A 21,333-nucleotide genomic window follows, 5' to 3' on the forward strand; every position below is an offset into this window, starting at 1 on the left:
GATATGGAGAGATTCCAGGGTTGGCTGACTCAACAGCTCAATGCCATTATCATGGATCCAGGTTCTTTCCATCTTCCCTGTCACTCCTAGTGGATCAGCACTGCCTTCAGATTGTTCCCCTAATGGCCACAATATGGCTGCAACAGTGCCAGGCATCACATCTAAATTTAATGTCTAGAGAAAGGGAAGGAAGCTGTCTTTGTTTCTCCTTTTAAAAGTGAGAGAAACTTCTCATCTCATTAGCTAGAATTTTATCATATGTCTCTATTTAAACACTCACTAGCAAGAGGAATGGGACCACTGTGTGTGGCTCAGATCACACAAGAGCCATTCCTTGGAGCCAGACATGGTGCTTGTCCCCAAAACATAGGGCTATAGGAGGAGGGTGGATACTTGAACAGGTCAGGGCTCTGTAGGAAAGAAGGGACTTGCACACTTTATGTTGGGATGGGGAACATGAAACGAGAACCTCACGCTCTGTGTCAGGTATCAACTGGGAATTTCCTGATGCCAGTGGTTCTCAAAGTGTGGTATCTGCACCAGCAGCATCAGTATCACCTGGGAACTCTTCAGAACTGAAAATCTTCAGGTCCCAGACCTACTGAATCTGTGTTTTAACAAGCCTTCCGGGCAATTCTGATGCACCCTAAAGTTTGACAACCATTGCCTATTCCAGTGGTTCTCAGTTGGAGGCAATTTTGCCCCCATGGGGCATTTGGCAATGTCTGGAGACATTTTGGTTGTCGCTACTGGCATGTAGTGGCAGAGGTCAGGACAATGCACACACAGTCCCCACAACAAAGAGGTGTCCAGCCCAAAATGTCAATAGTGCCAGGGTTGAGAAATCTTGTCCTATGTAGAGGCAGAGCAAGCTCCTTTACAGAGATTGCAGTCCACCTGGCTCTCCATATTGGATTCAGCTGTCTGAGCCTAGGTGGGACAAGGATTAGCATCTCTTAAGCACCCTTAGAGCAGAAGAGAGTCCGATCAACTCTATGCAACAAATCTTCAGGCCTCAAAACACTCAGATCAGGCCCAGGGGTCTCATTTAAGTATCCATTCACGGCAAAGCAATAAACAGGACACAGTGTTTATCTTGAGGACAAAAAAAAGGACATATTTTATAAGGGCCCAGTCAATAAATGCACTGAAGTTTGGGAACTGGCTCTTATGGGGACCCAATTCCTCCATCTTAGAAGGCTCATAGGCTATTTTGATCAAGCAAACTTTTTCCATGCTTAGGAATCTTTCGGAGACCAGTGAGTCTCCGCTGTCTTCTACTGTCTACTCTCACGAGATTGGCTGAGGGTCAGGAAATGGAGATCAAACATCTAGTTCTAATCTACACTTTCTATACAAGATGCAGACAAGAAACTTGCATTGTCTGTGGATAGGATTTCTCTCCACACGAGTTTAATTTTAGAGGAAAGCAGGAAATCCTATCAGAGTAGCTAAGGCCACAATCAGTTCAGCTCAGGCCCATCTCACATTAAACCTATTTTCAAACGTCTTACAGTGCACCTTGTTCTGCCACAATGGTTATGTGACCCCTTCGGACATTTAGTTAATATAACACACTTCCAGAAATGGATGTGCTGGTAAAGTTTATTTACATTACGTTCAATCACGTCTATCACATTTAAGTGCTGGAAATTTGTATTTACAAACAGAATCCAGTATATTCCTGGGAGAATTTTTTTTTTTGCAAAAACAAAACCAAAACAGGATACAATTAATATGATAGTTGGGTAGCTTAATGAACATCTTGCTTCTTTGGGGTTTCATCTGGGATTTTAGAGTGAACTGTATCTAAAGGCTGCCAGTGGCAATTCATGAGAGAGTCGTAGAGTTCTTCACTTTTCACCATAAACTCTTTGTTTAATTCCTCAATATTCAAATGAAGATTTGGATCTGCAGAAGCCAATAATGCATATAAAAAAAATAGAGTTTTACAGGGCACATATTAGAAATGGCTTAAAATTCGAGTTTTTAAAACACAGTAGCAGGAAATATTGCAGACAATGTTAAAATTTTTAAATTATGTGTTACCTTTCAATAAGACTTGAAAATAGAAATTGAAGCTAAAAAAGAAGTAGTGCTACCAGACTCAATGAGCATCTAGATGCTGAGAGAAAATGGACAGAATCAAGAGATATTTTGGAGATGAATGGACAGTATTTGGAGATGGATTCAATCTGAGGCAAAAGAGACAGGGAGGGTCAAGGATGAGTCCTGAATTTCCGGCACGAGCTCCTGGGTGGATACAGTGCCCGACAGTGAGCCAGGACCAAGTCCCTGTGACAGGGCTTTGAAAAACATGCTGCTTTATCTGCTTAGTTAGATTGACGTAAGTCAATAAATTGTCTATAGCAACTAATTCAGAAACAGAGGGGGACCTGGCCTTCCTTCTCTGAAACCTGGTGAAGAGGAGATGCTGTTATGGTGTCACAAAAGCATCAGATCTAAATTTTCATCCCAAATTGCCAGGTTTCCAAAGTCATTGACTTTTTAAATGTAGTGCATTCTTTTTCTCTCCTTTTACTGAATGTAACTGAAGAAGCCATTTCTGTTTTCCTTTGTAACTTTTGCAAGCCTTAGCTCATTCAGGACCATAATTTGCTTCCTAATGCTCACATGGGCTCATGCTATTCATTTGTATTTGTATGCCTGAAATGGACTAAATGTTTGCATCCTCGCAAAATTCATATGTTGAAAGTCTAACAACATCCAATGTGATGGCATTTGGAGATGGGGCCTTTGGGAGACAATTAGGGTTAGATGAAGTCATGAGGGTGGGGGCATAGTCTGATGCGATTAGTGCCTTATAAAAGAGGACACTAGGGCTTGCATGCTCTCTCTCTCCACCACGTGAGGATATAATGAGAAGGTGGCCATCTGCAAACCAGGAAGAGAGCCCTCACCAGAAACCAGATCAGCTGGTACCTTGATCTTGGACTTCCAGCTGCAAGAACTCTGAGAAATAAATTTCTGTTGTTCAAGCCACCCAGTCTGTGGTATTTTGTTATAACAGCCTGAGCTGACTAATATAATATCCTTCTGTATTTATCATTGTAGAATCAAGACCATTGAATAGGCCTTATGCATCATACAAGTTTCATAAGTTACTTCTTATTTTTCTTCACTGGAGTCATTTGTGACTATGTTGTCTGAATCTTGTTCTTTAGAGCTTCCCACCACTTTTGAACTATCTTTCCTTTGAGAGCTTGTGATCAGAAAATTAAATGTTTCTATGTTTTTCCTGAACTTTCTGAAATTTTCTTTCCTAAAGTCATGCCCCAGGGTTCTCTCCTTCACTGTTATGGGCAGTTGTTTGCTGAAAGGCTCCTGACTCTGCATGTTCCTGGTGGTGTCAGGACCACACACTTACGAGCACTCTCTCTCTCATAACCTGTGGCCTAGAAAACAGACATGGGCTGTGGTCAGCTATGAACCCCACATTAATGATCTAGGCCCTTCCAGTGATGGTGGCCATAAAGGTCATAGAAGCCTATAAAAGACAAACTAATTACATCTTCCCTAAACCTATGGGCCCTCTAGACCTATGCTGTCCAATACAGTAGCCACTAGCCCCATGTGGCTATTGAGCCCTTCAAATGGTTCTAGTCCTAATTGAGATGTGAAGTAAATATACACTGCATTTTGAACACTTAGTATTAAAAGTTTTTTAAATCTTTTATATGAACAGCTAACCTGTAAGTGGTTATCACGCACCAGAGGCTGTTAAAACACTTAAGAGCACTTGAGAGCTCTTGTCCTCACACTTCCTATGCAGTAGTTTTTAGCATTCCATTTTACAGATGGGGATGCCAATTCACTGGATACTAATTTGTCTGGAATTACAGAGCTAAGTGTGATTTGAACCCTGGCAATCTGGATCCAGAAAGCACCCTCTTCGTATATGTCTTCCTCTGTCATTTTTAGAGACTGTCTGCAGAACTGATGAAAGCAGGGAGAATAGACCCACATTTTAACCAGAATGAAATCCCCCTGAGAGCTGGGACAACCACGTTTTATTCATATTTCAATCAAAACACTAAAAACCAGAACTGCCCCATAGCATTTAAAGAAGATTTCTTTTAAACATCAATTTCATTTCATTTAAACATGGAGCACCTATTAGCATGCAGACTTTGTATTAGTCACTGGGCCTACAAAGACAGATGCTCTCATCTTTGATAAAATCACAAAGATAGTGGGGGGTTTGTCTGGTATGGGTGGGGATGGGGGTAGGGAAAGAGACCAGATGGACATGTGATAGGACAGACATGTGATAAGAAGCAGGCAAAGGTATTCTCTGCATTTCTCTTCTATTTCTCTCTCCCATAACAAATAAAAGAAGCCAAACATTTTCTTCCCTTCCTCAAATAAGACATATTCAGAAACAGGGTTCTTCTCTGAGCAGATCTACTTTGTTCTTTTCAAAATAGATCAAGAACTACAGGAAGCACCACCTGACACCACAGAGGGGGCCTGTTAGGTCCCCCAGGAACCAATAACTCGGAGGTAAGCTAGGAAGCCAAGGCCACAGCGATCGCCTCATGCTTTTCCCCTTAAGAATCAAAATTAATCCCAAAGTCTAAATTTATGGAGGAAACAGGTCTTAAAAACAACTTCTTGTCTTCTTATTGTTTGTAAATGTCCCCATTTCCCAGTCCTTCGTAAAGACCAGAGAGGTGGCGTAGCTCAAGTTGCTCCCATAGAAGCAATTTCCAAAAACTGGACACATTGCTGAGGGGAGTGGCTTAGGCATCCCATGTTGGAATTTTCCAGTAGGATCTCTCAGTGTCTAGCCAATTGAGTGAATGAGGAACCTAGAAACAGGGTTAGTTTTGTTTTTAACCACTGTAACACAAGGTCTCCGTTACCTTCTAGTGGGTCGTCATCTTGGTTTTCAGCCACAGCTGTGGTTTCCTACAATGACAGTCAGTATGTTAGGAAACAATAATTTTACTTAAAGGTTTACTATCAACATGCTTTTTTAGAAAAATCTAGCTCTTAAAAATGATATCTAAAACACTAAATTCCCTTTAGATCAAATTTGGTTTTAATTTTGATTAGAAGAATCTTTAAATGATATAATACTACAATTATGAAAGGAGGGAACTGAGTCAACAGAGGAAAAGTCACAAAGGAGGAGCAAGTCCGACAAAGGCCTCTGACCTCTTGGAAGCTTCTGGGAACTAACTGGCATCCTAGGGCCTGGGCTAGGAACCAGAAACAAGGGACCCTGGCATTCAGACTCCATAGTCCCTGTGCCAACTCTATCTGGAGCTCTGCCCTTCCTTCCAGATGACAATCTGCAGTCTCCATGAGCACATCCCCCTCTTGGCCTGCTAATCACATCTCCAACACGATGGCTCAGCTAAGACCAGTACAGTAGGTGCCTAAGGAAATGCAGAGGCTACAGAAAAGCAAACCAATCAATCATCTTACATAATGAAAGAAGTAAATTCCAGAAGCACTCCCAAAATAAATCTTGGTTGCTTAATCCAGACTCTGTTGACTACTGGGGCAGCATAAGTTTTCACAACTTCTCTCAACAGGCACCTGTCGGGAACCTGTCCTTGTTAAGGATATACAGCTGTTCCAAGGACCCACCCCATCCAGGAAGGGCCGAGTTTGGTCCTGGCAACAATGAACTTAATTAAGCCTCCCTTGCTAGTAAGAATGAGATTATATTGAAAGCAAAAGATCCACTATTTCTTCTTTTCAATATATCTGAAAGTACGCCTCCCTTTTACTCTGAAGTATTCCTGGTTTGGAAAATAAACTATATGGTTACCATAAGTTTAATCACACCATGGGTGTATTTTTTCTATTTAGAAATGCCTAAGACAGCCAGAACCTGTGCTTAAACAAGGCCTTTCTTATAACAATGTCCAAGTAACCTCACATGTCCTCCATTTCACTGTGTGCTCTGGGAAATGTGGGTCCTCAATTACTGGGGTGCAGGGAGCAGAAGCTATCTGGAGACAGAGCCTTCTCTCTGGTCTGAGATTCTGGGCAGTGTATGCTGCCAGTTGTCTTCAAGAAGGGCACATCTACAAACAGTTTCCCTCTGCTGGAGGCAGTTTGGGAAAGTCGTGCTGGTGGACCTCAAAGATCTGAGAATGATTTTGAAGACATTCACTTTCTCTAATTGAAGCAAGACACAATGTGAAAATGGAGAGGGCTCTCAGGGGCTAACCCCTTAACTTGGGGAGTTAAGGGCTATGGACATGGGCACACTACAGTGGGGGAAGCAGGCAGGAAAGCTATGACGTCTCGTGGAGGACACACTGTTAGGGAAGACTATAGTGAGGATCTGTGTGCGAAAGAGACCCACCGCAGAGCCTTCCTATGTCAAATGTTGTTGCCCAGCTTCATAACCAGGAACTCCCACCAGGACAGCAGGCAGGTGGCACAAGCGTGGTCACCACAGCCACCAAAGAGCAAATATTTATAGCTCTCGAATGAAAACTTGCATGTTACAGTAATAATTTGACTAGAGAGTGGGATTAAAAAACCCAGAATGAGCCAACAAAAATGGAGAGAAGAAAGAAGGGAAGGGGTATCAGGGAGAGAAAAAAGGGTGTTAATTTATTAGTTTTCTCATGAGTGGAGAGAAAAGATACTTTTATTTCTGAAGTTGATAATATACTCAAACCTGTACTTCTCTATTTATTTGTTTGTTTATTTTTTGTGAGGAAGATCAGCCCTGAGGTAACATCTGTTGCCAATCCTCCTCTTTTTGCTGAGGAAGACCGGCCCTGGGCTAACATCCGTGCCCATCGTCCTCTACTTTATATGGGATGCCGCCACAGCATGGCTTAATAAGCGGTGTGTAGGTCTGTGCCCAGGATCCGAACCCACGAACCCTGGGCTGCTGAAGCGGAACGAGCGCACTTAACCACTACTCCACCGGGCCAGCCCCTGTACTTCTCTATTTAAAGGCATAAAGGTAACCACTAGAAAACAAATCATCTCCCAAAAGAGCAAAAAAAGGAAGGAGTGAAAGAAAAAAATATGCTAAAACCCCAGGCAATGTAGCAAGACGTTTTTTCGAGTGATGCAATATCAAACATCTAAAAGAGTAAAACCCAGATTGGGTTTAAAAAGAAAAAGAAGAGCCAAGAAATCTGACAAGATATTTTATATAAGAGGCACACCTAAAACAGACTTTGAAAAATTGAAAATGAAAGTTTGGGCAAAAAAAGACTGAGTTTTAAAAACTGAGAGTTTAGATATTAAATCTAACTCTGGTGTTAAGGCCAAAGCCATCACACAGAATGTCACTGTGCACATCAGGAAATAAACCAGGGAGAAAAATCTGTAACACTTTGACTGCAAAGTGCTAATTTCCCTAATATGTGAATATCTTACACAGTCAAGAAAAAGGGACACAGCCCAACAGAAAAAGGTAGACAAAGGACATCAACGAAGTCACACAATAGATACCAATAAACATTTGAAAAGGTATTTGTCCTCCAGTAATAGACAAATGCCTTTTCACCTGTCAGACTGGCTAATCACACCCAAAAAACCTAGAGAAGCAAGCTACAACATCAACAGAAAGTGTAAACTCAAGGAGGCTTTTTGGCAAATAATTTGCTGTTTAAAATTATAAATATTATATCCTTTAATCCAGAACTTCCACTTCCAGAAGACTTTTCTTAGCCAAAAAGACACTCAGACAAATGCTTGACGATAGCTAAAAGGAAGTTTGTTAAAGCACTGAAAACATTTAAAACGTCAGTGGATAAGCGATGAGCTAAAATCACAGCACATCCAAATGAACAACTTTTAAAGCTCTCCTGATGCAACCTGTAAGCAGAAGCAAGCACCGAGACAACCAGCGTGCACAACAGTCACTCTTTGTCCAAGGTGCCCCCAACTCCCCAAACAGAAATAAAGCCCAGTCACTCTGATTTAGCAAGAGGACAACAAAAAACTCGAGGACATAGAGCCACTTGAACAGCGCTTGCGTAAGCGGGGAGGGAATGGGGAAGAGGGAGGGGGTGAGAGGGTCTTTCCCTTAGCCCAATACATCTTGTGTGGTTTCAGAACTGGGTTGCTTTAACAATCAAAATATTAAAATATCTTTTTAAAGTGTGTTAATGTTCGCTGCTATAGCAAGACAAAACAAAAAAACTACGTCTTGTTCTATTTTAAGTCTTTAAGAATAAAATCTATTGAATGATGATAATCTAAAATTTAGTAGCAAGAATTTAGGCACAGACTTCACCAGCCTATTATTTTGTTTTTGGAAGACAGTGAGGACTTGAATCATTTGCAAGTCAAACTTTTTTAGGTCATCCGCTTTTACTTTCTGGTATTAAAATAGGGAGCAAAAGGCATGGCTGTGGGAATTTGAATGAGAGGATCTGCAGGTGTGAAGATAGGAAAATGATGTTTCCATGTTGGGCACGCAAACCACACAGTATTCATTTCAGCGGGGGATACCTCAGGCACGACCAGAGTGTCAGCTGGCTGTCCAGAGGTCTTACACACAGAAAGAAGGCTGTGTCCACTTCCATCCACTGCACAGCCACAGCTGTAGCCAGAAAGAGAGAAACAGCTATGCTGCTGCTGCTCATACCAGGTGCCAAAAGGGTAACACTGGCGGGGTGGGAACTCCGGCTTCACCCTAACAGCAGAGGAGAGACGACAGGAATGACATCACCAACAAAGCAGAATTATTCAAAACCCCAGGACTCTTTCTTCTTTCCCAGAAGTTATAAGTAAGGATGATTTCTGCTCTAATTGTGCAAGAACACCTGTTTTCAAAGCAATCTTTCAAAGTAAATTGTCAAAAAATATGTAAGAAACGGAACACTAAGGGTCTTCATTTTCATTCAGAGTAGGAAAAACGGCTCACCTTTGCCAGTACCAGTAATAATTATTTTGTTGAGCTATGCCAAAACCTGCAAAACTCTCCTGTCTGTCCATTTATCCAGAGACTTGATAAAAGGAGACCAAGAATCCAGTTTTTATTCCTGAGTCAAAAATTCCAGCTCGTGGGCTAAACTCTCTCAACCTGACAAATAACTCTCACGACTGCCTCCGAGAGAGTAATTGCATTTAGTGGCAATTCCTGCTAGGCAGTTAATTGACTTTCATGACAATGTGGTTAAGGTGGTCATCTGGGAGAACGCCTGCAAACAATTCTGTTGGTTTCGAGCTGCCAGCCCCTCCCCCCACTGGCAGGCCTGGGGAAGCCAGCTAGAACCCAGGGGAGTGGAAGGACAGAGAAGTCTCCACCCTACCCCCTACAATAACATGTAAGAGAATCACTTTTAATAATTAAAATCTTAAGATAAATACCACAATTGGATGTTGCCCTCCTCGGTTCAGTTAACTGCAAAGAATAACTACTGGAACCAGCATCTAGTAGACTTTTTTTTAATATCCCCTGCAGGTTGAAATCACTATCCCAGTCAGCTGGTGGGAAGAAGTGGTCTATCTCACACACTCACACACACACACACACACACACACACACACACACACACACACACCTTAATGCGAGTACAGGCAAAAATTTAAAGAAGTATTTCTGTGGTTCGGTATTTTTTTTAAAAAGCACGATAAAGCAGCGCTTCCCAAACTCCAGTGCACACTGGAATCAGCTGGGCACATGGTTTAAAATGTAGGTTCTGAGTCAATAGACTTGGACTGGAGTCTCGGATTCTGCCTTTCTAGCCAGCTCTCATGCACACAGGGTGAGAAAAGTAAGCAAGACTACACAGAGTGTCAACATTTAAGAAGATAACTTTTGAGTCTAAATAGGAGCACTAAGGTTTGGCCATTTCCCTGAAGCTTGTTAACAAGTAACTATTCCACTAGTCATTAACTATTCCCTGACTCAAGTACATAATGTATTCTGTATTTACCTGTAATGTGAGAAGTAATAGGATGAATTTAAGTCATTCAATCATTCACCCACTATTTACTGAGCCCCTACTACCCACAGGCAGGGTGATGATGGCGTTGGGGATATAGCGGAGCTTCTACTCTAGTGGATATCCCCACGTCTTCAAGGCAGATGTTATTGATTAGCAGCTGTGGCACACCTTGCTAGGTGCCACCCAATATCCAGTTTCCTCTTCTTCTGATTAACAACAGAACTCGGATTTTATTTGGGGGCAGCAATAGGCCTCACTAAGAGATATTTCCTAGCTCCGCCTTTGTAGGGAGATGTGGCCAGGTGGCCAAAGTCTGGCTAAAAGATGTAAACAGAACTATTATAAGAGGATTGAGGAAAGCTGTGTGGGCAAAGGGAGTTTGCTTAGCTGGAAGGAGGTCTTTTTGTCCTCTATCCTTTCCTCAGGCCTAGTGCTGTGATTCCAGAGACCAAGGCTGGAGCCAAAATAACTCTGCACTTCTCTTGGCCTAGAGGTGATATCAAGGAGGAAGTCATGCACACAAACACAGGAACTGAAAGAGAGAAAGGCCTGGGTCCCCGATGACTGTGGACTCCCTGTACCAGCACTAGATTGGCCTACCTCTGGAATTCTTTTACTTAAGAAATGTCTTGTTTAAGCCACTGTTGCTTTAAGTTATAAGAAGTTATACACAATTCTTGACTACTACAGCAGATTAGACATCAAATAAAACATATTGGTTAAGGATTCTCTTTTTGTAAAACTTTAATATTGGGTTTTTTTCTTCTCTTATTTTAGGACTGAACTTTTTTTGTAAAAAGAAAATCAGAATTTTGGCTATGAATAGGTAAGAGATGAAGTTGTACTTAGGAAGGAATGTGGGAGTTGAACATTGATAATAAGGTGGTGTTGGGAAGGAAGAAATTTTCCTCTGCCCTTCTATGTTCTTCTGGCTGGCCTAAGAATTAAATTGAGAAAAATTAATCAAGAAAATAAAATTTAACTGTGTATTCACAAGAACCCCATATACATAAGAGGGTGAGAGACTCCATATATATGAGAGGTTCAGAGACAAAAAGGTAAAATGAGGCATATATACCATCTTGAGCTAAGGAATGGGATGAGGGCCTGAGGCTTCAGAGGGGAGAAGGGTAATTCAAAGGATGATAAGAACAGATGTTCAGTAATTATAGATTTGCCCTGCCATACGGATAGGTCATAAAAATTTATTTCTGGTATTAACTCATTATGGGCAAGGTCCCAATTTAAATTTTTTAAAGGAGAGGTAAAGGTTTCTTGAGCCTGCAGGGTCTTGATTGCCATTAGCTCAAAATATTTTACATGCCAAACTGTCACATCCTGGGGAGGCCTGTTCTGAATCTCTTCAGTCCTGCCTTTGAAACTTCATGAGAAGTTTCACATTCCAGAAGTTGGGTTGGTAGACTGCTCCATCTCATTGACCCAGACTCTCGGTTCAGAGAATAGGTCAGTCCAATTAAACAATAGTGTCCAATTTCAGGAGGCATTGATGCAGGAAGGCTCCCGACATTAGGCCTATGGTGCAAGCAATCAGGTATTTAATAAGAGGCATTTCTATGGAAAGAAAAGAAAAACAATGGTTAATTATTGGAGCAGACTATAATCCCAGTTTCTGAGTTTTGAAGGCAGTCAGTCAGTCAAGGAAACTTCTAGATGCCTGGCTTGAGGCATTTTCAGATGGAGTGAGGGCCAGCAGGGGCAATCTGACAGATTTTCCTAGTTTTCAGTCTGAATATCTGATGATCTTCCTGAATGGCCCATACAGCAACAGGTATCAAGATTCTGCATACATAAGCCATTGTGGTGATTTCTCTGAAATCTATATCAAGTTGTTCAGCTTTGTTTGCAAGCCTTCAGGAAAAAGGGCAGTTTTCATTCTCAATGATTCCAAGTTAAAAGGTGGGAGAAAAGGGTGGATATGTTAATTTGGAAGGTCTTAGCCAGGTATGGAGGAAACCAGAAGAATTCAGGATGTAACCCAGTTTACAGGTAGTAAATAAAACCTTAAAAGACAATGAACAGCACTAGAATCTAATATCCACAAAGGTATATTATAGTTTCTATTGAAACATAATTTTTCTCTCTAAAATCACCCCCATTTCTATCAAAGACAATCACAATGAAACTGTTTGTATAATAAGTCTAGTTTTAAAAAACTTGGCCTGTTATTTTCATAAGTGCAGCAAGAATAGCAGTTGACCACATAGGCTCTTTTAAATCTACTTTGCTGAAACCTTTCATAAGGAATCTCCAGATTGAACTTTCAAAGGCCTCCCGAGGCCAGAAGACCAAACCAAGGACTTGCCATCAGACTTGCCTGTAATATCTATAGATTTGGGTGAATTCCTCTCTTCTTGAGGTTCCCAAGATATCCTGAGGTTCTTGCACTGCAAAGAAGTGCCGTTCCTTACTCACCTGGTAAGGCTGCTGGGAACCCCATGAGCAAGGTACCAGGCTGACATTTTCAAGGGGTTTTATTGGCTCCATAAAGTCCATCTTGGTTCCTTAAATCTATCTGGTAATATCTGAGTCTATGCACAGTCTCTCTCAAGTATGATATTCTAGTCAAAGTCTTGGTAATATAACCAGTTTCCAATTGTGTTCTGCTACAAGGAGAACAGATTCTTATTGAACTTATGCAAATAAATATATTTCCATAAAAATAAGAATATTCACTAAATTTCTGAATTCTGGAGGGATCAAATAGGGAGAAAAAGATAAATGTTTCAATTCTGCTTACAAAGATATAATTTACCAATTGCTGTAGTCATAGTGGCTTAGGAGAAAAAATAATTTCCTTATATCTAGAAAACAAAGGATTAAAAAAGTAATATTTTAGACAAAAAGTCATAAAAATTATAATCAGATTTATCAGTTCATTCAGTCCTGTGTAATTAATTCTTATTCTGCTAGAATCTAGTTTTTCCATTGGTTATCTCAACTTTGTCTGATGATTGAGGGTGATAGGAACAGTGATAATTCCAGGAAATTTGCAAGGTTTTTGTTAAGGCTCATATGATTTTCCCAGTGAAGTGGGTGCCTTGATTACTGGAGATTGTGGAAGGTATACCCCAAGTGGGAAACACCTTTTCTAACAGTTTTCTTTGCCACTGTGAGGGTATCAGCTTTGTGGCAAGGAGAGTTTCAACCCTTCTGGAAAACATACATACAATAACAAGAACATATTAATAACCCATACTAAGTGGCAGTTGAATGAAGTCCAGCTGAAGGTGCTCAAAGGACCCAGAGGGAGGCGTTCTGAAGCCTCTGGGCACACAAATAGCTTTTCTTATAATAAGGTGAAGGAATGTAAAACCTGAAAAATGGGGTTTGCCAGGGAGCCAGGAAGAACCAAGCAGCCATCTTGGGTTTCCCATAGCCCTAACTGTTTGTTTAATTTACAGCCATTGTTTACCCATTTTAATTTCTCTGATTCAGGAGCAGCCTGTTGCCATGTTACAAGGACAACAGGATAGCAAAAGTCTCGCAATGAGAGTCAATATTTTTTTTCTTTTGCAGAAGCAGAAAGGACTTCATTCACATATGTCACAACCTTTATGAATTCTGTTGTTGCTGCCTTTGCATGAAAGTCAGCTAAGGTGCTTTCCTGCTATTAAATGAGCCTCATTTTTTTTTTTTTTTTTTTTTTTTGCCGAGGAAGATTTGCCATGAGTTAATATCCACTGCTAATATTCCTCTTTCTTTTTGCTTGAGGAAGATTAGCACTGAGCTAACATCTGTGCCAGTCTTCCTCTATTTTGTATGTGGGACACTGCTACAGCATGGCTGACGAGTGGTGTAGGTCCATGCTGGGGATCCAAACCTGTGAACCTGAGCCACCAAAGCAGAGTGTGTGAACTTTACCACTACACCATGGGGCTGGCCCTATGAGCCTCAATTTTGATGACAGACAACATTTTATACCAGGACATATTAGACTTCCAGGAATTTCACATAATTTCTGGAACTCTTATAACATATACAGATACAATATAAAGAAAACTTAATGTTATTTCTTATTTGACAATGCTTCCCATGTAATTTAACATATCAAATAAGCCTAATTAGTTTAATATTCCTTTTTTTAATAAGGAGAGAGAACAAATCTTTTGAGATGTTGCAGGGATCCTCTGAAAAACCCCAAAGTTAGCTAGAGGTGAAAAAAGACTTCATTTAGAATTTGATTTCAGGAAGTTCGTCAACAATATCAAAGATATTTTAAAACACTTGTCTAAATAGGATCGCAGATTATTATGAAACTTAAGATTTAATTAACTACTTAGCCCAAGTGACAAAAAGATTTCAAAGACAAATATAGAAGGTTACATAGCTGCAAAACCTTAGCTCTTTTAATAGAAAAGATTCAGCTTTTAACATAAAGCACAGGAAATAGTTCAGATAAAACACAAAAAGGTAAGAAAAAACCTTTAACAATCTCTTATCAGGAGCAGACCAATAGTCCAAGGATACTTTGTTTTTTTAAGAGATGAAAAGAAAATTAAGTTCTAGTTTTATGTAAATACATTATTGATATTATTTTTAAAATTCTTAAAATAATTTAATTTTAGCTAACTTGATCACACAAGGTAAAATTTTTCTTTTTTTAATAAAAACACATTTTATACTAAGATATTTCTCTTATTTTAGTAGTTTTAATTATATATCAATTAGAATTTTTTTAACCCTCAGAAACCTTAATTTCCAGTAAAAACTGAGAAGTTAGCAATTGTGAACTGCCATACCAGCATTCTTTAGAACGGCAAATTTATGAATTCATTTAATAATTTCTAGAAACATATGCTTCTTCATAGTATAATCTTTCAATAAAGCACAAGACATGTTTACTAATAGACCCAAATTTATCTTTTAGTTTCTCTGTAATAACAAGTCAAAAGTAGGTAAACTTAGACTTGTTTAGCAATTAACATTTCAGTATTTTATCTTATTTGGAAATTATCTAGACATTCAGTGAATTTCCATCATTTAACTTAGCAAAACTCTAAGATTTCAAGTCACCAAAAAGATTTTGAAGCTATTTTTAAGCACATATACCATAACACACAATTATTGTCAAAAAGTTCACCTAAAAACCTTTTTATTTTACTTACATCTACTTGGTTTACTTGTTCCTAATAATGTTTACATTGCCTACAAAAACTTCATGAGACATTAGACAAAGTTATCCATCAATATTTTGCTGCCAAATTTTGTAACAGACATAACAATAATTTGTTTGACATTTAGTAAAACTACATAGAACAAAAGTTTTATATTTAATGCTGATAACTCTAAAGGCATGCCTATTTTAATTAAACCAACAAACTTAAATTAGCTTTAATACCAAATATTTTCCTAGGTTATGTGATCTTGAAATTCATTTGGGTTCATTTCTATTATATTTTTGAGAGTATATTCAATTTATATAGTGCTTTTTGTTTTTTAAGCCAATTAAATAGGGCTCTCCTAAATTAAGGTTGATAATACCATTTTGAGGTAGAAAAATGTCACACATTTACAACATACATATATATAGACACAAATACATAGGGATCCCATAGCTACTGTTTTGAAATTACTGCCATGAATCAGCTACAGTAATACAAAGCTCATTGGTTATGAAAGATAGTTGGATTCAAACTATGTTTCTTGCAGATGGAATAAATTAAAGTTATCTGCTTAGATGGCTAAAGCTTTTTTCTACTAGTATTTGGGGAGAAGGCACTTAAGATACTAGTTTTGGGGCAAGAGTGCTTCTATAGCTATTTGCCTCTTTTTTGCTTTTTTTTTCTTTCCTTTAGTCTTAGGAATTGGGGATGGTCCAACCCAGAGAGGTTACAAGCCTTTCGAAATAAATAGTGGAGGTTTGGGGGATTGATGAAAGGAGATGGGTGGAATCTGAACTGCCTCTAAAGCTGCATTTTCAGTTTTGCAAAGATTTGTAAGATAAGGACTGTTGCTCTCAATTCCTTAGAAATTGGGTTGTAACTTAAATAATATCATAGGTTGGTCTACCCACTCAATTACATTAGCCCTAATTTGCTTCTTTCCCTCTGGGTACATAGTTTTATTTTAACTTAGGAAAGAAGGCCCATAAAAAAAAATTCCTATCAAGCTCTGTATATCAGTTTTCAATTTGGACAATTTTGGACCATAGAGCCACTAAAAAAAAAAAAAAAATCCTTCTAAATATCTTGCCAGTTTTCAGCTGGGGGAAATAGCAAATATTTCTGGCAGTATTAAACCACTCTATGGACTCAAGAGACATTCTCAAAGGTTACTACCTTCCCAAGATCCAGAATCACTCCCAAGGACAGCCAAAAGACAGAACCGACAGCCTGCATGTCACAGGCAGACAGAAAGCCAAGCCAAGCCCTTAGGACACAAAATGAGACAAGCATCAAGGCAACAGCTATTCCCGGGAGAGAAAGAGGCAATAACCAGTGGGTCTGGATTCGGAAAGGAAGGGACAATGTGAAAATTTTCTTTTCCTCTCTTGATTGGGCACTACAGAATGGCCATTGATCTTTCTAATTCTTTTCTACATTTGGTAGGATCTTCTGAGAGTGGAGGTAAAAACACTTTATAATTCAAAAGATCTGCTGTTGTCCCAGATTCCCTGGGTGTGTGTCTAGGATATGTCTGCAAAAGACATTGCTTAGGAAGGCCTGAGGCTGGCAGAGCCTGGTTACAGAGCCCGGTTACAGAGCCCAGCAAAGTGAGCCTACTGCCTGTCCCAGGAGCTTCTCCTAAATTCAGTTTCTGGCTTTCAGCATTTACATGAATAATCTGTATACTCTTCGAGATGAGACTGGAGTGCTCTCTGTAAATCTTATGGGAAAGAGGAAACAGGCAGACGGGGCCAGATTTTAAGAAGGGGGTTTTATGTTGGATTTTTGCTTTCAGTCTAAATTTTTGTTCTTTCATCTTGTTCGAGTCCCTAAATCTAGCTGTTTTATATATATAGTTTTTTTTTCTTCTTCAGTGCTGGACAATTGCACTTCAATGTCCTAATTTTTATAATATCTGCAAATGTTTGAAGGCAAATAGGAAGGGGTCTGAGTGGACTTTGATTTCTGTTATAATTTCTGTCTTTTCATCCTATTAAGGGAGTCTTAATGGCTATCCGTTATACCAATACGTGAGCCCTCTAAAAATTTTTTCCAGTTTAGCAGTTTTTCCAATTCAAAGGATCCATCATCTGGCCACTGATGAGTAGGATCTTAATAGCAACTCAAACCAATAAACCTTTTTATGGCTTAACCATGGATGCAAGAGGTGTCCCCAGAGAACAGTGTGAAGGATGAAGCCCTCCCAAGATCCAAAAAGTTCACTCCCAAAGATAGTCTTAAGAAAGAACCTCTTATGACTAACTCCCTTGAGAGCTGGCACATCTGGACAAAGAGACGCAGAACCCCAATCTATTTGATTGGCCACCAGATGTGCCAATCCTGGTAAATGCACCTTCTGGATTGGTGGAGACCAGAGAGAATTTTCTCACTGGTCAAAAAGCCAAGCTCTCAGGACATATAATAAGAGGAAGGAAAACCTCATACCTTGAGCTGGTTCAAACAGGGAAACGCTTCCAAATGGCAAAAGCCACGAGCTGACTTTGCCTACGCAATTTCCTTCTTACGACAAATGACACAATAGACAGAAATGCAGTGACCATCTCTGGGAGGAAATGGATCAAGAGTACTCTACCAAATTTACCCGAGTTGCTAAAGTCCAAGAAACCAGTTTTGCAAATATTTTCTCCTGCCAATCTAAATTTAGGAAAGAGAAAAAAAACTGTTACCACTCTGGCTCCCAACAGACCCTGCAGCAGGCAGAGATCCAGGAGTCTAAGAGGGCAAGAACTCTGACCTTCTACCAGCACTTGTCAGATGTCTCAGGATCTCTCAGCTGCAGCAGCCTCAGAGGGAGCAGGGTCCAGCCAGAGAACTTTATCCTGCTGACTACTGCAACTGTGTGGAAGGAATCAATTTTCCTTTACCTTCTAGGTTCCTCTGGCTGTCTAAGAACTAAATTGAGACAAATTAATAGGAGAAAATCAGTTAATTGCATATTATGGGAACCCCACATACATGAGAGGGTGAGAGATCCCCACATACATGAGAGATTCCGAGACAAAAGGTAAAATGAGGCATATATGCCATCTTGAGCTAAGGAATGGGATGAGGGCCTGAGGCTTCAGAGGGGAGAAGGGTAATTCACAGGATGATAACAAGAGCAGATGTGCAGTAATTAGAGGTTTGCCCTGCCATACAAATAGGTCATAAAAATTTATTTCTGGTAATAACTCTTAATTTGGGCAAGGCCCCAATTTAAATTCTTTAAAGGAGAAGTAAAAGTTTCTTGAGCCTGCAGGGTCTTGATTGCCATTAGCTCAAAATATGTTACATGCCAAAGTGACACAACCTGGGGAGGCCTGTTCTGAACCCCTTCAGTGGTAAGGAGGCTGAGGGAGGGAGGCCAAGGAAGCATGTTGAAACCACCCAGGAAGATGGCAGGAGCTGGGCACAGAAGACTGGGAGCAAGGCTCTAGAGATGAAGATGGACGTACATGACAGTGACAAAGGTTTCACAAATGTTGTTTGCGCTCTAAAAGCATCAAATGCTCACTTTTCACATTTCACCTGGATTACTCCCATGAAGCAAGTGAAGCAAATTTATATCAGGGCAGACTCTTGGCCAGTGTCCAGGGGAAGTAGCCCACTGTCTCTGCTTCCCTTAGCTCTATGTGCAAAGGAGACCGACGTCCTCCGGGAATAGAAGCACACACAACTTCTGCAGTCCTAAAACTTAACAGACTTGCTACTTGTCACATTGCGAAAAGAGGGTAATTGAGCAGGAATATTAGACTCATGATATTTCTAACATGGCTGATTTTTCTCCACTGTATCCTGCTTTTAGCCTAGTATATCCACCTTACCACCACCCTCCCCACCCCCCCAAAAAAATAAACTGGCTGTTTTTTCTTTAGCAAACAGAGCCAGGCACTCAATAAATATTTGTTGAATGAATGAATAAATCAATGCACGGCTCAAGCATAAAAATCTTTTCAATAATTTAAAAGCAAAACTGAAAATCCTGTTGTGCTTTAGTGTTAATGAACTCAGAACAGTTGGTTGTTTCTTGGCAACTGCAGTTTTCACAATAAGATTAAATGGCTTTTTACATCCTCTGTTTGGAAACAGAACAGGAGGTTTTGCAGGAAGTGTGCTCAGTTTGAATCCAGTTGAACAGGTATATAATTTTGTATTGTGTTTTTCTTTAGACAATGAAAAACCACTTTTCTTTGTTAAACAGAATGTTTGAGCCCAAGGAAAAAAGCAGCAGCAGCAGCACTGGGTCTATTGTTACTCAGCTGTGTAGTTCTGAACTTACAACCTCAGACTGGATTGGTGTATTTTAACCTTAATGAAGCACTAATTTTTTTGAAAATATCATGAAATTTTATCAACGCTCCCGTCCAAAAATGTACATACACAATTTTGTACATAATTTCAGGGGATTCAAAGCCCCCAAAACATCCATGAACTCCCCTAGATTAGGAACATCTGGACTAGATGCCCTCTAAGGTCTTCTGAGCACTACGATTGGTTCCACAAATTTCTAACAATAAAAAAAAAAAAAGTAAACCACTTACACTATGGTTTTCATTCCAGAATTAACTATATTCTAAAACATTCCTGGTTGGAGCAATAGACTTTTTCAAGCCACAAGGGTCTTCTCTAAAATGTGACAAATACTTAAGCAGGTAAAAGTGTGACAATCTGGTAACAGATGCTGAATATAGTGATTATCCTGTTATAGTGATGTTAAAATTAATTTCAAAAAACCATTAAATGAGTATTATTCTTCTCAAACAGCAGTTGAGATTTCCCCGGGGTAATGAGGCATTCCAGAAGCAAGAGAATATATAACGCATGTGATTTTAAACACAGTTTTATTCAAAGTTTTTTTTTCTTTTTGGATGAGAGAATATTACCTTGACATTAAAATAAACAGGTATGTCATGGAGTAAAATTCAAAAAGTCATACTTTTTAAGATAAAATATGAGACTGCAAAGAAATGTGCTGCTTATTCACTTTGTTCCATGCCCAGGGGACACCCACTCCAGCAATTCTCACTCCTCTGACCTTAGTGGTTCTCTGATGGAAACAGTTAAGAAGCAGTAAATAGGAAAATAATTCAAATACTACAATAACTTGTGACTTTTTGTAACACAATGACGATAACTACCACAAAGTGAAGGAATTACTGTGAAACAGTGAATGACTACACGGGTTTACAAGAGACTGGCAATTAGTTTGACTTGGGCATTTCAGGGCCTGAGGAAGGCTTACACATGGAGCCGCCAAAGTGCACAGAAGACAAGGCCTTCCTTGTGCTGCAATGACAACCTGTGCATCCAAAATAAAATCATTTCTACAAGACCCAAACCAGCATCAACTAAAACAAACCTGAATTGAACATGTACTGACAATTCAGAACACCAGAGAACAAAGGTTCTCGGAAACAAAAGGCTTTTTAAGTGCTACAGGATGTATTACAGTTCAGATGGGGTTGAAGGATCCACATCCAGGTATGCACTAACCTCCTCCTCATCAAATCAACCTGTTATTGCATTTATGAAACTAATTGTATGCTTCAAGATTTACTCTATTGGACGGCTTGCAAAGCTGTCATTTCTAACACATCTCTGAATCGCCTTATCTTATGAAAATCTGTTGTATTGGTTCCATATGCTTTCAAACCCACTTGTTTATGACAAAGACACAAAAAAGTTGTTTTTAGAAGTTGTTTCTGATATAGGAGTGACATAAGCCGTGTCAGCATATCATCATCTCATCTGTTGTCACTGATAACACTCAGTAGCTCAGCTGATGACCAACACTGCTGAGGAGTTTATCAGTAAGATCATGTGAAGAAGCAACTATGACAAACGGACATTTAGACTATAAATCCTGAAAGACTGTGAGGCCTATTTGAGTTTCGATCTGGGCAAGGTGACTCCTTGTTGACCTAGTCACGTGCTGCATAATGACATCTCCGTCAACGACAATGGACCGCATACGCGACTTGACAGAGTTCCCTTAAGATTAGTCCCACATAGCCTAGGTGTGTAGCAGGCTATACCATCTAGGTGTGTGTAAGTACATGCAATGACGTTCGTACATGCAATGACGTTCGTACAAAGACAAGATCACCTAACGATGTTTTTCTCAGAACGCAGCCCCATCCTTAGGCAGGCTTGACTGTAAGCTCTCTGAAGACCCTTAGGGAATTAGCTACTGCCCTGGTAAAGGCAACTCTTTTACTGGCAGTGGCAAAAGCCAGGCAGCAGCCCCGATAAAATCATCGTGCTGCCAACAACAGCTGTTGCTCCCCAGCAAAGTGCTCGAG

The 21,333-nt window shown here is 39.9% G+C and overlaps 1 protein-coding gene across 1 annotated transcript; it reads right to left on the bottom strand.

The window, feature by feature from the left end:
- Positions 1–1,599: 1,599 nt before the first annotated feature.
- Positions 1,600–9,029, bottom strand: C13H6orf52 (chromosome 13 C6orf52 homolog). Its single transcript, XM_087437844.1, has 4 exons — positions 8,879–9,029; positions 8,464–8,647; positions 4,887–4,932; positions 1,600–1,911 (listed from the first exon to the last, which is right to left on the bottom strand). The coding sequence occupies exons 1-4, from the start codon at positions 8,947–8,949 to the stop codon at positions 1,754–1,756; spliced, it is 459 nt and encodes a 152-aa protein (XP_087293970.1). The 5' UTR covers positions 8,950–9,029; the 3' UTR covers positions 1,600–1,753.
- Between the last annotated feature and the right edge of the window lie 12,304 nt (positions 9,030–21,333).

This window comes from Ceratotherium simum, chromosome 13, assembly GCF_057802395.1.
Source record: "Ceratotherium simum simum isolate JZ-2026a chromosome 13, ASM5780239v1, whole genome shotgun sequence".
Lineage (NCBI taxonomy): Eukaryota > Metazoa > Chordata > Mammalia > Perissodactyla > Rhinocerotidae > Ceratotherium > Ceratotherium simum.